Source organism: Chrysemys picta, chromosome 9, assembly GCF_011386835.1.
Source record: "Chrysemys picta bellii isolate R12L10 chromosome 9, ASM1138683v2, whole genome shotgun sequence".
NCBI classification, from domain to species: Eukaryota; Metazoa; Chordata; order Testudines; family Emydidae; genus Chrysemys; species Chrysemys picta.
In genome coordinates, this window is record NC_088799.1 from 78244591 (window position 1) to 78260863 (window position 16273).

A 16273-nucleotide genomic window follows, 5' to 3' on the forward strand; every position below is an offset into this window, starting at 1 on the left:
TAAATTGGTTTTTAAAATACTATTTAACTTAAACAGGTACAACTTCTTTATTTAGACACAGTCTTAGATGCTTTACTACCGTGTTAGATTGCATAGTACTTGGGATGTTTTCATGTCAAAAATTCTCTGAAACATATGGATCTATCTAATAAGTCAGAATGTCCGATCCTGCAATCGTTGTACATATCAAAATCCATCTGAAGTTAATGGGAGCTTGGCCTGCACAAGGATTATGCAAAGCAAATACAATATTCAGCACTTTTTTTTTTTGTATCAGCAGATGTATCAGGTCACTGTTACCTTGAATGTTCTCTTTGTCTACACATACAAACTTGACACAATCCCCTACCGTAGATGCAGTTTTGTGTGTGTGTGTAATATGATTCTTAGTAAATCAATCTAATCCCCAGTGTAGACGCAGCTAAGTCCATGGAAGAATCCTTCTGTTGACCAAGCTACTACCCACCCCACAGGGAAGTGGATTATCTACACCAGCAGACAAAACCACTTCCATCGATGTAGGAAGTACCAACACTACAGTGGCATAGCTGCAGCACTGTAGCTGTGCTGCTGTAGCACCCATAAGTAGACATGCCTGTAGCATGACCACAGGGGTTTGCACTGGTTTAACTAAGACCTTGTCTAAGGCTTGGTCTACACTACCCCCCTAATTCGAACTAAGGTACGCAACTTCAGCTACGTGAATAACGTAGCTGAAGTCGAAGTACCTTAGTTCGAACTTACCTTGGTCCACACTCGGCAGGCAGGCTCCCCCGTCGACTCCGCGGTACTCCTCTCGCCGAGCTGGAGTACCGCAGTCGACGGCGAGCACTTCCGGGTTCGACTTATCGCGTCCAGACTAGACGCGATAAGTCGAACCCAGAAGTTCGATTTCCAGCCGTCGAACTAGCGGGTAAGTGTAGCCAAGGCCTAAGTTAGAAAAGTTTTGCTGCCATAACTATATTCAGGCAAGCCCTTCTGGTGTAGACACCACTTATACCAGTATAAAAGTGCTTCTGCTGGGATAGCTCACATGAGTTCCTTGAGAAAGATAAGCTACACTGGCAAAATCACTTCTATGCTTGTATAAATGCATCTACGCTAGGGGTTATACCAGTATAAGTAGTAGTAGTAGGCATCCTTCAGTCTCGAGACCATGGGTATGCGCCCCTGAGAGGTAAAGAACTTTGTTGATTTTATGGCAGCCACGAACGTGGCTGAAGAGACCCACTCGAGAGAGACAATCTCTGCTACATCTGTCACATTTAAAGTTGATGTTTCGACCCTTTGCGCTCTGCCTTCTGCAAGCTCTTTTCTCCTCTGCTAAGCTGGACTGCTTCCTCTCGTAACTCCGGAGACCTTTGTTAAGCTCGTTTCCAAAGGCTGCGGTCTTGAGTGTGATCTTTTGTCCACATCCGTGTCCATTTCTTTGAGGTCTCACTTGCACACATCAGTATAAGTACACCTCTACCCCGATATAACGCTGTCTTCGGGAGCCAAAAAATCTTACCGAGTTATAGGTGAAACCGCGTTATATCGAACTTACTTTGATCCACCGAAGTGCTCAGCCCCGCCCCCCTGGAGCGCTGCTTTACCGCGTTATATACGAATTTGCGTTATATCGGGGTAGAGGTATATGTCCGTTAAAAAATGTCATGCCCCCTAACTGACATCACTAGGCTACATTTTAAGTGTAGACCTAAGCGTTTTTTAAAACTGATTTTATTTAGGGCTGATCTACACCCATCTTTTGTACACTTAATATATTGGTTTTGAAGCAGATGTAGTTAAAGTGGTACAACCCGTTAGTGTGGACGAAGTAATAGGGATATAAAGGTGCTTGTACGGGTATCACTTATTTCCAAAAGTACACATAGGCACTCTTAGTTTTATTTATTTATTTTAAGTATCTTATTTATCTGTATCCTGGAGTCTGAGTTCCTCCTCCAAAGCTATTCCATTTTAGCAGTTAACATATTGTTCTGCTCGCTCTCTAAAATTGTGCAGTCCTCACCCAGCCTAAACCTCACTGAAATCCATAGGAATTTTGCCTGAGCAAGGACAGCAGTACTGGGCCCTTAATTACTGAGCCCATTCAAACCGAAGCAACCATCCTTCTCTATTGAGTGTGAAGTGCCTAGCACAGTGGGCCCCAATTCCTGATCGAGGTCTCTAGATGCAATTGCAATACTGTTGTTTAATTATGATAATATATTGGAATCAGTTTGCCCACCACTGAAATGCAGCCGCCTCTAGGGCACTGATAATACATTAAGAATGAGCTCCTACAGATGTTTCACCTCATCTTACGAGCTTGATACGCTCTGTGTCCTAAGTACGCATGGGTCTGCACACAGGAAGGATGTGGGACAGGGCAGTCTATTTACTTGTTTTTTCCATTTAAAGAACAATGCTTTTTCTCAAGCATTACCAAGAAAAGAGGCAACACAAAATCACCCAATTCTCCCTTCAACCTTTAGTTTAGTGATAGAGCATAACCAAGGGGGCCCCAATGAGAACTTTCCAGCTAGTAGTGCTGTAGAGTGTAATATGGCTACTGGTCACTAGTGAACAGCTACGTAGGACAGGAAGTGAAAAGTATCTGATGATATTGTACAGGAAGCTTTTAGAAAGGGGGGATGTAATTGCCAAAACTGGGATTAATTTTGGCTTGCAGAATATCTGAGAGCAAATGAAGATCATGGATCTACTTGTCATCCAAATTTATTCAGCGATCTATTTTACTTTCTGGTTGGATTACAAAACCAGTTCGTTGTGAATGTTACTTGAGATTTAAAATTTAAGTCACATGGCATAGTTGAGATAGGTCAGATGGTGATTACCATGTAGGAAGGGTTGTCCCTACTTCAGATATTTGTGCAGTTTTCCTTCCCTTTTTGAGCTGTGAAGAGCATTTTGAACATCTTGTGTGAGAGTCTGGGAATCTTTGGGATGAGCATATGCAAAAATGGAAAGTTCATGGTGACCTGCAAATGTAAAATGCAAAACCCTGCCAACATTAGAACTATGTGCTGATTGGTAAATGTCCCCAAGTGACCAGGATAGTAAAAGGAACATTCAGCAGGTTTCAAACTTTATTCTGTTGCAAGTATTGATATACATATACAAACTTGGCAAGAAAAAATTGTAGGGTTATTTGAATGCTATAGGCCAATTCTATTTTCCAGTTCAGTTCTGTGGTGAGTTGGTATGATGGGATGTATGATAGGCTCTTTGAGATTCAGATCTTATTCTGATGATTTACTGTTTGTCTTACTCTGGCCATATGAAGTGTGACAGGGGAGGTTATGTTTTATCAATATTATGAAGCTGCAAAGACATGACCAACTGAAAAGTTATAGTTCTGACGCCAGTAAATAAGTGCAGAGATTTGGTTGTCTTTCACCAGTGTTCCTTTTACAGAAGTTGAATTTAATGTGCTACAGCTTAAGTAAAAGGCAACACTGGAATGATCTGAGTAGCTATGTTCTGATTTCACTGATTTTTCACTGAACAATGGGATTCTCTGGTGTGAAGCATTCTCTCTGGTAGTCTTATTGCAGCTAATATGAATTTAGCAAAATGAAATAATTCAGAAAGGCCATTTATTCCTAGATGACTTGATCACAGAAGTTGATATAGCTTTCAAGTGCAATGCCTGGGACTCAGGTTCCCTAGGGAAGAGCTTCTCAGGGTCAATCTTTGCTTTAGGGTCAATCCTTTTTCTGCTAGCTCACTTTTTTCAAAGAGAACATATGCAAAATGCTGACATTGGGTAACACGTTCCATCCAATTTCTGGAAGAGTCTTCAGAATTAATTGAACAATAGAATCCAATCTTCAGGCCAGGTCTGTGCCAATGTTCCAGTTGAAATCAATTAAAAGGCCAAGAACTAAAATAGTGGCTGTTGGAGGAATCTCCAACCATCATTATGGAGCAATCCTCTCTTTCTGGTTTACATAGAAGTATTGACAGGCTCCACAGGAAACATCACCCAGCAATTCATCAAAAATAGGGAGTAGAAGGTGTGAAATGGGCAAACCAGAGATCCATTTTCCCCCAAGGGGAAAAAAATAATGTGTTACACAAGTGATGACAAAATGGTACTCTGGCCTTCAGAGACACTGCTGTGGTCCTTTAGTGTAGTATGTGTTCGATTCTACTGTCCTCTGCCAGACAGACAGCTCGGAATTAAAGGAAATAAACTACATCAAATGAGTTCTCTCTGGCAACCACTCTGGATGTGTCATCATCTGACTTCTGAGGTCTTATGATGACGACTTTCAGAAGTGGTTTAATGAATAAGAGCAACATCAAAGGAAGTGTTGCTTGGTCCTGGAGACCTAAGGCAAATGAAGTGCTACCACAAAAAAAGGCTTGGGTATTTATATAAAACAACAAGATGAGACTGACCAGATTCCCATGCTAATGCTCTCCAGGAAATTCTGCTTGAGTGATGGACCTCGTTTTTTTCCAATGGTCTATAGAAAAGCTTCAGTTTAAATGTTATTTTGGTTAATCTGTGTGTGTTCATATTAATTTATTTTCCTGAATATACTCACTTTTTTTCTCAAATGGTGTCCATCTTCATTATACAAATATAACAGTGAACACCGCAAAAAAATCAAGATGCTAAATAAATTTATATAATATTTACATGTTTATAGTCAAAATTCCACAGACAGAAGTGCTAATGCAAGATTTTTCTTAGTGTCTTTGGGAAAACTTGCACTACCTAATCCTGAAGGGGAAACCAGCTATTTTCCTTCTTGCAGTAATATATTTTACATAAGTTAGAACTGTTAGTGCATCTTGCATCTAATAGGATAAGGGTGAAGTTTAAAGATTCATAAAGAGAATTGCATGTAGCATTAAGTTTAATAAATATTATTTCAACTGGTGTTCTACTCTGAAAAAAGCCGCCGGAAGCTTATAAAAATGTTAAGGGCTAGTCTACACTGGCAACACTCAAGTGCTGTCGTGGCAGCGCTTTAACATGGCTTGTGTTGTCACGGCAGAGCGCTGGGGGAGAGCTCTCCCAGCACTGTAAAAAAACCCACCTCCAAGAGGGGCATAGCTCCGAGCGCTGGGAGTGGGGCTCCCAGCACTGGTGCACTATCTACACTGGCGCTTTACAGTGCTGAAACTTGCTGCGCTCAGAGGGGTGTTTCTTCACCCCGAGTGAGAAAGTTGCAGCGCTGTAAATTGCCAGTGTAGACAAGCCCTCAGATACTCACTAGTTGTTTTTCACTTTTCAGGTCTCGAGTGCATCGTTTTAAATACAGTGATCTCAGCTAAATCCTCGGTGCATTTAATTCACAAAATAAAATAACTCCAGTACTCATCCCCTCGTTCAGCAAGCTGGTACACTTGGCAGTTATAGCCCTGGTTCTGAGAAGTGCATCAGAGTCCCAATTCTGAGTAGCTCTCTATTAGAGGGCTCTGTCAGGTCTCAAGGCAGTGTATGGTAGTTCAAATTACAGCTGTTTCCAATCTGGAAAAAAGTAGGGTTTCTATTTTCAAAGGGATTTGTCCTTTAATCTTAATCAAAATAAATATTCCCCTCCTAGTCGATTAATGGAAACCAACATCTCACACTGCATGAACAGATCATTGCTTTGACATGTGTTCTTAAAGTGAACTATGGACAACACATCCCTTCAGATGCAGCAAAGCCTTTGTATTTGCCTGTTCCTAAGATACTAAATATACAGCTAGGTCCTGATCTGATTACCTCACTAGTCATTCTTTATGCTGTAAACATTTGGGGCACTGCGTGGCCCATGGAAACTTCTTGAGAGCAGTCACTGTTACCTATTGCCATTCCCTGTCCTGAGATGGCACTTTCCCCGGGAAGTGGCTGTCTCCTTCCTAAATTTATAGCAATTGAGCCCATTGGGAATGACAGAGGAGTTACTGAGGAGAAGCCAATTGGGACAGCATGGCTGGTGCCTCCCCAGTGTGCTGGCTGGGGATAGGGACCCATATTGCTGAAAATATGCCCCTCTTTAAAGGTTGTGGAGGGAAGGAGGAAATTCCCCGCTGGTGGGGAAGCCCTTCAACGGCTACAGCCCACTGCCTTTGGATGTGTAAGGAGAGTAGGTGTTCCAACTCCCATTGTTCCTGAAGCAGTGTAGTATGAGAGGCCCCCAAGAATGTTATTGGGATTATTAGAGATGCTTAGGGGTTGGAGTCCCTCCCCACAAAATCTGAAAGGAAGGTATGGCTAATAGGGTATAGTGGTACTCATGGGGCAGAGAACTTACTTTCATGTATCACTGTGTAACTCACCTGTGGTGTGGGTGCTTTTTACTCTTCTTCCTTATTCACCAAGCCAGCACGGCCTCTGGGTACCCTGACCCAATGTACAGACTCTCTATGTGACCTTCTGGTGCCTGTCTGCTCTTGAAGGCCATTTAAAATTTAGTCTGGATAGTTTCCCTTCATTCTGCAAAGCCAATGAAAACTTACCCCATCAGATAAACACACACTTTTCTTCTGCTATAAAAGTAGCTCTGTCTTGCGAACTACCACATAAAATGTGGTCCCACAGCTGCACATAATGGCCTTAATATAACCAACCTCTTTAGAAATTCACACCATTACTATCCAAAACCCTTAGATGAGATTCGTATGGCATTTTACATAGATATGCATATACACACAAGTGGAAGATATTCTTCACACATCAGCGTTTGCAAATGCTCCAGCTTAGCACCAGAGTTAAAGAAAGATTAGTGGCCCAAAATTATATAGTAAGCTATAGTTTTGTGATTCACATAAGTGGCATTTGTAAAAAGGAAAAGCTGGTTGCAAATAGATGGAATCCTTGATTAAGTTTATAGCTTGAGTCCTGTCTCTCACAGGTTCAGCTAGATGAGAGCATCAACTTCCTTAATTTGTTTCTTGCATCTAAATTAATGTTTCTGTTTTGTGCTATTCGTTAACAGAAGCCCTTTGTTGGCCAGGGGCGGTGTGTGTGTGTGTATGGGGGAGGGGGTGCGGAAGGGAAGAGGGAGAGGACCCAGCTGCAAGTTATCCAGGCAAACAGAATCCACTTTTTCATTTGCCACCAGAGTTCCTTGCAGCCTTGCTTACTAGCATCTGAAAAATTATTTTCCTCCCTTTCAGTGCATAATTGGTTACTTATATACAAACCATACAGGCATTTACTTGGTATACCTGACCTAGAAAAAAAAATCAGTCAAAAAACTGTCCTACCAGATATGCCAGTCAGCATATGATCTCCATATAACTTATAACGTATTAAATTACAAAATAATGAATCTTTTCAGTTAGCATTTTGGCACATGATGATAGTATTACATTTTATGTGAGAATATCAACCACAGCTCTCACCCCATAAAACTGCAAACAGAAATTTGTAAGCATTGGCACTAGTTTCACTTAGAAAAAGACAACCATTATACTAGCATTACAGTTAAGCTATGCATGTACAGGCTGGATGATATCCAGTCACATACAGTTCTTTTCCTCCTCTTTTAACATTTCCTTAACAAGGCTAGACAGTGGTTTCTAGGTTTTTTAAAAAAGTCCTGCAAATTTAACTAGTAAAAGCATAGAGTTGAGTAGAGCATGAGGTTTCCCAAGATCATTGGTAACAAGATACTCCTTTGTAGTCAACTTTGACACAGTGGGCCAAATTCTGTTCTCACCAATGAAACTCCCTTGCATTCATTAGCTGAGAACAGATTTTGGCCTAACATCCCAACTACCCCCACATAATTCAAGAATCATGCTTATTGCATGAAAGTAGAAAGAAGATTTAATGAACAGAGCGTCACAAGCTGAAAGTCAAAGCTTTCCATTGAGAGAGAGCTGGCATCTACACAGAAGTTTCCATTTTCTCTTTTGTAAGACTGAAATAATAATATAAATGGACCCTGCCTCTGAGATTACTTGTTTACGCTGTTTTTCCTTACTCAATGGAAAAGGGCTTGATTAAAAGTTTAGAAATGCATCATTAATTCAGTAATCTAGCTTCCAACAATACCCCTTTCCCTTTTCATTCCTTGTTCCCTCCCACCCACAATAAAGTTCCGTCTCCCCAGTACATGCAATTTTTAACATTTTAGGTATCAACATTCAAGAGCCAGTAATGGGGGGAGGGGGTGCGCGCGGAAAGCTGGAATACCTACTGTAAAGGCGTGCCAGACTTGTTATTGATTTGACAGACCCGACTGCTTCCTTGTTAGTGCTCAGGTGTGAAAGATAGTTTGCCACAAACAAATCTCTCTTGCCACATCTTGGATTTTGATCTGAAGCGATGGAAGCAGCTTCTTTGAAATGCATACGACTTATGGCAAGTGTTGAAACAGGTTCATCACCCAAAGGAAATCGAGATTGCAGAAATCCTTGTAAATGGTACTGTGCAGGTGTAGATTGGGGGGGGAGGGGGCGGATGGAAGGGGAACTTTTCTTCCATTTGGCATAAGACTCAAATGACTGTATTGAATTACGGGAACAAACTCCTCCTTGAGCACACATGTTCCTATAGAGGTCCAAGCATTTTGTTGAAGGGGGAGCAAAACAATCTGGTTAAAATTGGATGCATGTTTTGTACTTGATGGTGGTTTTGGTGATGCAAAGCAGGCATGGTGACTGGTTGCTGAGCAAACCCTGCAACTTGGTAAAATGCCAGCTAATTCATTTTATCATTTGAGTTGCCTGTATTTCTCAAAGCATCAAAGAGTTCACCAGGGCAATGCTGGTGTACCCTGCCCCGCCACCTGTTCCAGCTATTGACTTACATCCCCAAGTGGCTAGAATCCTTTCTCCTTGTTGTCATGTTTTCTTTCTTGTCTGGAAATGCTGACTGCCCATTGTTGCCCTGACACTTATGCAGCAGTAAGTCCCAGTATGAGAGGTTAGTTTCTAGTCAAGATGGCAATAACGCAAAGCCAAGCTATCAAGGTTTGGCTACTCTATCATTTTGACTGTGAGATTGTGTATCGGGAATTTATCATATAGTCATTCTGTACCTGAGTGCCAGAAGTCAGGTGCTGTAGTTATTTAAGAGCTAAAATATGTTGAACTAAAAGATCTTTCTTTGTCTTGCTCAGTGTATGGCTGTTTCTCTTTCATTGAAAACAATGGTAGTGCTAAATAAATATTATTTTCAAAGTGATTTTTTTTTTTGCAATCCACTTAGTAAGTAAGCATTTAAACTCCAACCATTTCAAGACGTAATTAGACCTAATGGGTTGCTTGAAATGTCACAGGAGATTCAACATGTGAGAATTAAAACAAATGGTTAAATGGAAGTCTCTCTCTTCAGTTCATTGTGGTCTCACTGTTTTTATCCCTGATAGCTCTGAATTAGAGAAAGACTTACACCATCAACCAGAAAATGTGTATTATTAATGCTATTAAGAGAGTTGCTGGAGCAAGAACTTTGTGGGATCAGATCCTTTCTTTGAGCTGACTGTGCTGAGTAAGGACTGGCCCTGTACTTTGCAGTAACATCATGGGCTGTAGAAACACCGGTCTTAATAATGCTGTAATATGCTTTTTCTTTTATCTACAGTTGGTGTTTAATACAGAGCTAAAATCAATTGAAAGCTAACTTAATCATGCAGCTCAAAAGAATACAGCATCTTGCAGGTGACTTTGTATATCAAAGTCCTTTAATTATTTGCTCTTTCCTATTATTAGTACAACAAACCACCATTTCCTGCATTCTGTAAGAGAACTAATTAAGCTCCAACCCAACCCATACCTACTCTCATTTAAAAAGAACCCTGTATCTAGTAAACCCAGAATATACACTCATGGTAAAGCTGAAAGTTTTTATTATATGTTTGAAAGAAAACATACATATGTGTGAAATTGACTTAACATATCCTGTATTTTCAGAAGGCAGGAAAAAATTGACTGAGATTTCTAAAGTAAGATAAAGTTTTTATATTTCCTGACTGGTCCCATGTTTAATCCTAGGAAAACATACCAAATGTTGGCATCATTCAATGCAAGAATCCACTCCATTCTCTCCATAAATAATCTCCAGAGAGAGATCTACCTTGACTTACATATCTTGAGTTCTCAAAATTGAGAAACCTTTTATCTGATGGGCTTATCTACACATGGAGAAATCTCCAATTAACTCCACGTGTGGACACTTTGAAATCTAAATTCAAGTGAGTTAAGCTAAATAGGAACAAGGCACTCTTATTCTGGAATAAGAATATCCATATGTGGAGTGAACAAGGGTGAAAGTAATATTAAACACTTACCAGTATGGGGGCCTGGCTCTGGGCCTGCGGAAGGGGCAGGGCATCAGCCTTCCGCAGCCAGCCCATCTGTGCTGCCTGGCCTGGGCCGCCCGGGGCTCCAGCGGCGATTTAAAAGGGCTCGGGGCTCTGGCCGCTCACGCGATATCAGCGGCCAGGAGCCCTTTTAAATCACCAGCCCCGGGGCAGCTGCCCCTTTTGCCCCTCCCGTCGGTGGCCCTGCCGATAGGGTCCCTTCTGGCAGGGCTGCCGATGGGGGGGCAAAAGGGGCAGCGATGTTAAAGTACTGCCATGGCAGCGCTTTAAGGTCGGCTGCATACGGGCCGGTACCGGCTTCTCACTGGTACACCATACCAGCCCGTACCGTACTTTCATCCCTGGGAGTGAATCAGGGATAGTTAATCAGGAATAACTCTATATGTAGACAAGCCATTAGAAATGTGATTCAGCAGTTGGATCACCTCCATTTGTAATAGCCTGGTCATTCACTTCCTCCTGTATTGCAGGCAGTGCAATCTTCATTGTTAGAGGTGTTTCAGTCTTGGAAATGGAGTCCATTTGTATTTGGGAGTGTATATTGAAAGACTTTTGAAAAGATTCTGATGTGAAGTAGTAAATGAAGGGGTCAAAGCAGCAATTCATTGTTGCAATGCATAATGTGATTGGGTACATTGTCCTAGCAAATCTCTCCAAAGAGCAGTTTGCTATGGCTTGAGATCGCACAAGAGCATATAAGAAAAGTATGGAATTGTAGGGCACAAAGCATACTACAAAAATGGCCACATGCACAATAATCATCTTTAGTACTTTCTCTTTGTTTGTCCCAATCTGAGATAATGTAGCAGGTTTCCGGAGAGTCCTCAGAACCAGTGAAGAGCATGTGAGGTTGATTAGCAAAGGAATTATGAATCCTACCACTTCAATAAATATAGTGATCTTAGACAAATAGGTCTTCCAAACAATTTTGGAAAAACCCTCAAAGCAGGTTGTGCTAGTGCTGGAGACGTTGGTTGTGGAGAACAATGAAGCTAAAATTCCTCCACTGAGGACTAGTATCCAGACTCCTGCACACACAATGGCTGAATTTCTCCTTGTCCGAATGGTACGAGATCTGAATGGGTAGACAATAGCCAGGAAACGGTTGACACTAATGCAGGTGAGGAACAGCATACTGCCATATATGTTGGTGAGAAATGCAGTCCCTGAAATCTTGCACAGAGTGTCCCCAAAGGGCCAGTGCCTGTTGAAATTATAAAATATTTTAAAAGGCAAAGTGAATACAAAGAGCAAGTCAGAGACGGCAAGGTTTGTCATGAAAATAGTTGTCTCGCTTCGCATTTTCATTCGAAAGCAGAAAACAAACAAAGAGGCACAGTTTGTGATCAAGCCAAGGATGAATACCACGCTGTATACGGCTCCATACAGGTTGTATTTAAAGGAATCATCTGTCAAACAGGTATGATTATTGCTGTGGTTTCCCATTCCAGGTCTGTGACGTGCTTTTGGAGCCCTTCAAAGCTGAATTCAGTGGCATCCATAAAATAAGTTAGTGAGCGCACTCTTCCTTAAGAATTCTAATGTTGTGGCTTGAAGCTCTGGTGCCTCATATTTGTGATGTCCTGTCATCCTGAGGAAGACACAAACCGTCAGTTCTGTAACTCAACTATCATTTAAAATTTCTGTACATGAAAACACACAGCCCCTTTTCCCTACCACCACCACCACCTTCACATATCAAGCATATCCTTACCGCTGTAGATGTTCAGGGTTTTTAAATGTTTATCAGGTATGTTTTCTTAAAGATACATCCCATAGGTAGGTATCATGGAGTAGGTATCTTTATTTTATTTTAGAAATGTTGTGATAATGGTAGTATTTGGTTTACAATATATTTTCTTATATACTAAACCAAGAAATATGAAATAATCTGGAAATACATCAGGAGGGAGAGTTTGTCACAAAGGCCAGTTAAGCATCCAGATTCTTACTGAAAGTCTATAGGAGTTGGGTGCCTAATTTACCATTTGTGCCTTGAATGGGATTGCCAATCCTCCAGGATTGGCCTGGAGTCTCCTGGAATCGGCATCAATCTCCCGGTGACTATTGAAAGCAATCCGGGAGATTTTAATAGGATATTTTAAGAAAATGACATTATGTCATGTTGGGGGTGGGAGGGAAATCTCCCAGAATAGCTTCAGTCAGAGTTGGCAACTTCTTGAAATAAATCTCCCCCTAAAATCTTAAATAGGAATGGACCATCAGGTTTGGGAAACAAAACAAAAAAACCTAACCCTAACACATCACCCATAGCTAGAACCAAATAAGAATCTGAAATGTTCAGATAAGCTCTTGGAGCTATGCAGAGAATGGAAATTCCATTTTGTGAAGGATTTTGACATTTGTCATTCTTCCGATTAGGAACGAAATCCCAACGTTTTGAATTTCTCTGTGAAAGAAAATTCTGAAAAATATTTAGTTACAAGCTGAAACATTTTGTTTTGATTTGCATTTGTTTAAAAAAAATCAATTATACTTAAATAATTGAAACAGTCATTTTAAAAAAATCAAAACATTTCATTCTGAAAAGGCCAAAAAGGGTCATTCTGAAATTGTTTGGAACTCTTTAGCTTTTTCTCAAACAAGATTTTGGCAAAAACATGATTTCATGAAGTGTTTTGATGATTAAACTGTATTCCTTAGAAAAGGGTTCTAATGAAGCTTTTCCAAAAAGCTCCTTTTTCACTTCTGGTCTTTGACTAGGATCAGAACAGGAAGTATTGGAAATCCCATAGAAAATTTGGTCTCATGAGACTTCCAACCCAATTTAGCAGGCTCTAGAGATTTGGATAGTTCTGATAAGCATTTGGTTTTTTACACTTATTGGAACTAAATACTTGGAACCCTTTTGAGGAACCCTCATTAACTGTTCTATCTTGAGCTATTTTTAAGGCCTGTACAAAGAAGCAATCAGAAAGTTTCTCAGATTAGAGAGAGAATAATTTTTTGGGCATGGTTGTATCTCTGGAGAAAGTGGGACAAGGTCAGACAACTGCAGGAGGAGCGTCTGCACTGTAAAATATAGCAAACCAAATAGAGAATATAAAGCTTGTTTCCTGTGATCTAACAACTGACCTGGTAGGTAAAACTATAGAGCATTTTTGACAGATGGAACCACTAGTTCGGAGTTGGAGCTGCATCAAAAAGAGATCTTGTGGCAATATACATTAAATAGCAAATTTTAGGTGGTATTGGATACATTATGATTCTCTGAAATAATTGAAAACACTTTTGAAATTAGAATATGTAAGCAAACAACTAATTGAAATGAAGCATGGATTGAATCAGGATAATTGGATGCATATTGTCTAACTAGTAAAATCAAGTGTTTTCTGTATTGTATTCCCAGTGGAAAAAGTTACATTCTCAGACAATATTTCTTGCATGCAAGTTATCTGTAAGCCAACTGTAAAATGTCCATTGCTCAAAACTTTACTAAAACCTACTCTACTACAATGAAAAGAACAGAAACTTCTCATTTTCCTCATCACAAAACTTCACCAAACGACAGACATGAATTCTGGCCCAATCTAGGAGTGACCAGAAAACCATACCTGTACTGTAGGCACTGCAAAAACAGCATTATGTGCCAGTTTTCTAATCAGTGCCCTGCCTCCATTAGAGACTATTCCTGCTAAGAGCACCAATCTATGTATAAGTAGGTGTATAGGGGTTAGTGTGAAGTCAGATCAGATGGACCATGGCCATGATCTCTAAGCGTTACCTTGGAACTGCACCTGTGTCACAGAGGGCTTACACAATAGCCTCTCTCTAAATTCTGGAGGAGCCAGGATTGGGGCAAAAAACTTCTATCCCAGGCTGCCCCATTTATTCATGGGCTTTCTAGCAATTGCTAACTGTATGGGCACTGCTCTGTCTGAATTCGGCTTGTGGTCTCCTGGCAGTTTTTGGCACACACTTTTAAACACAGTTCAGTAAACTTCTTTATCTTTACTTATGTTTGAGATGCGCAGTTGCTATGAGGATCCTGGTTAACACACATTCAAATCAGAAGTAGATAGATCTTAATCTGATAGCTGTTGGCTGTGTGGCATGACAAATGATATCAAAACCAACATTCAGATGTTTTCCACAGCACAAACAGATGCTTCCTTATGTGAACTGTCTTTATAAAAAAAACTGTAGGGGGCAAAATGCTCTTCTGGTATCTCTCAGCTTTATAATCCACACATTGTCTCTCTTTCACTATTTCAATGTCTGCCTTACTAAATTCATGACAAATTGAATTTCATTGCCAACCAGTAGGAAACAGAACACAGAAGAAAATTCCACAGAGAGTCGTTTTGGAAGAGGTGGTACTAAGCTATGCAAAAGTGCACTTTCTTTAATTGTGAAGTAATCTAAAAATAATCAGAGGTTGACCTACACATTTAGCTGGCTATACCTATATCAAATGAATTTGTATAGGTTTTATATTTTGCCTGCCTTTAAGGCAATAAGTAACCAAGTTCACAAATATATGTAGTTCCAACAGGGATGGTTTGCCTCATAACTTAAACCTCAGTCTACTATATTAACTTCTTGGCTTCTAACCCACATACTGTACATAAACAGACTGCACTTTATCTCCATCAGAAGCAATCTCTAATGTTTACGTTGAAATTTAACTTGCATAAGTAGATTTCTTTTTTTTCCTCATTGACAGCCAGATTTTCCATGTGGCCTCAACGTAGGCTCCATATGTGTCCAAATTTTGGAGGGCACAATTTTGGGAACCTATGTTTCTACTCACCCAAAACTTACATCAGATAGTTGGATATTCAATTTTCCCAATTTGTGCATGTGGTCCTGCATTTTGGCAGCCCCCAACTGTGCATTCAGAAACAAAGACTTGCATATTTAAAGGATATTTTGAAATATTTGCCGTTATTATTCACAATCAAGCTATGTTATGTGCCAGCAGTCTGAGCTGCATACAATGCAGCTCCAGTGCTCTGGAGAAAAGATGCTGGATCATTTAATTTTTTTTTTTCATTTAACAAGGAGTCACATGGACAAATTTCACTTTCCTGGTGCATCAGTCTGAGAATTCTCTATCAACTATTGTTCAAACTAGGTTATGATCTTGAAAATATGAGTCCATGTTGTTTACATATCTAACACCAAGGTGGTTAAACAAGCTGGCAAAGTACTCAAACTTAGTCATTCACTTGGAATTACAAGGTGTCAGGGTCTATAATTTTAATGCTTTAAATATTAGATACATTCTCCTTCTCTCTAACCAGAATTAAATCAACAGCAAATTTTCCCCGCCTATCATGCTCACCACAATTATCACTCTGTTGGGAAAGATTAAGAAGATTTAGTTTCACGTTTTTAACATGCCAAGTTCAGTGCACATCAAATAAACAAAATAACTTAGAATTCTGTTTTTGAGGCAGGCCAGATCTTCAGATTCATTGTCCGCTGTACAGAATGTACAAATTCTAGTTCAGCAGTTATTAGAAGTGATGCCATAATGGAATATAGAAAAGTGCTTTTACACTAGAGTAGTGAATTACTGTGAGCATTACATCTAATGTGAAGGGGGAGCTTCACGTAACTCTATATCTTTTGTCAGTTACGCCAGTTTCAGCCCCACTGAGGGTGAAGCCAGCAGTGTCACAACAGATAATTGACAGTCAAGCTTGCTCTCACTCAATTCTCATGTGTTATAGGGATCACTTTCACCTGCCATGCACTGAAAATTAAGGAAATCTCTTCTCCTTCCTAAAATACATGATCCCTTTGTTTCTGACTCCATTGTCCTTACGCACTATGACACTCATAATTGCCATGTCGTAGCTTCTCGGAGCACTGTAATTATCAAATATATTTACTTGGCATCCTAGGAGCTTTTAATTTGGAAAAGAAGTATGTTTGCACTGAAAATATTGCTCTTGACACACAATAAATGGACCGTTCCAAAAAATAAGGAAAGAAACTGAGCTCTTGTCTTATTTTAT

At 40.2% G+C, this 16273-nt stretch overlaps 1 protein-coding gene and 1 long non-coding RNA gene across 4 annotated transcripts in view; one reads left to right on the forward strand and one right to left on the reverse strand.

The window, feature by feature from the left end:
- LPAR4 (lysophosphatidic acid receptor 4) overlaps positions 1-16273 on the reverse strand; it is a 34689-nt gene that overhangs the window by 7071 nt on the left and 11345 nt on the right. Inside the window, exons 2-3 of the mRNA XM_005284484.5 lie at positions 8160-11877; positions 6267-6448 (exon numbers count right to left, since the gene is read on the reverse strand). Of these exons, the coding sequence (XP_005284541.1) occupies positions 10683-11732 (1050 nt within the window). The 5' untranslated portion in view covers positions 11733-11877 and the 3' untranslated portion in view covers positions 6267-6448; positions 8160-10682. The remainder of the gene's footprint in view (positions 1-6266; positions 6449-8159; positions 11878-16273) is intronic.
- Positions 1-16273, forward strand: part of LOC122173996 (uncharacterized) — a 221944-nt gene that overhangs the window by 2681 nt on the left and 202990 nt on the right. The window lies entirely within an intron of this gene.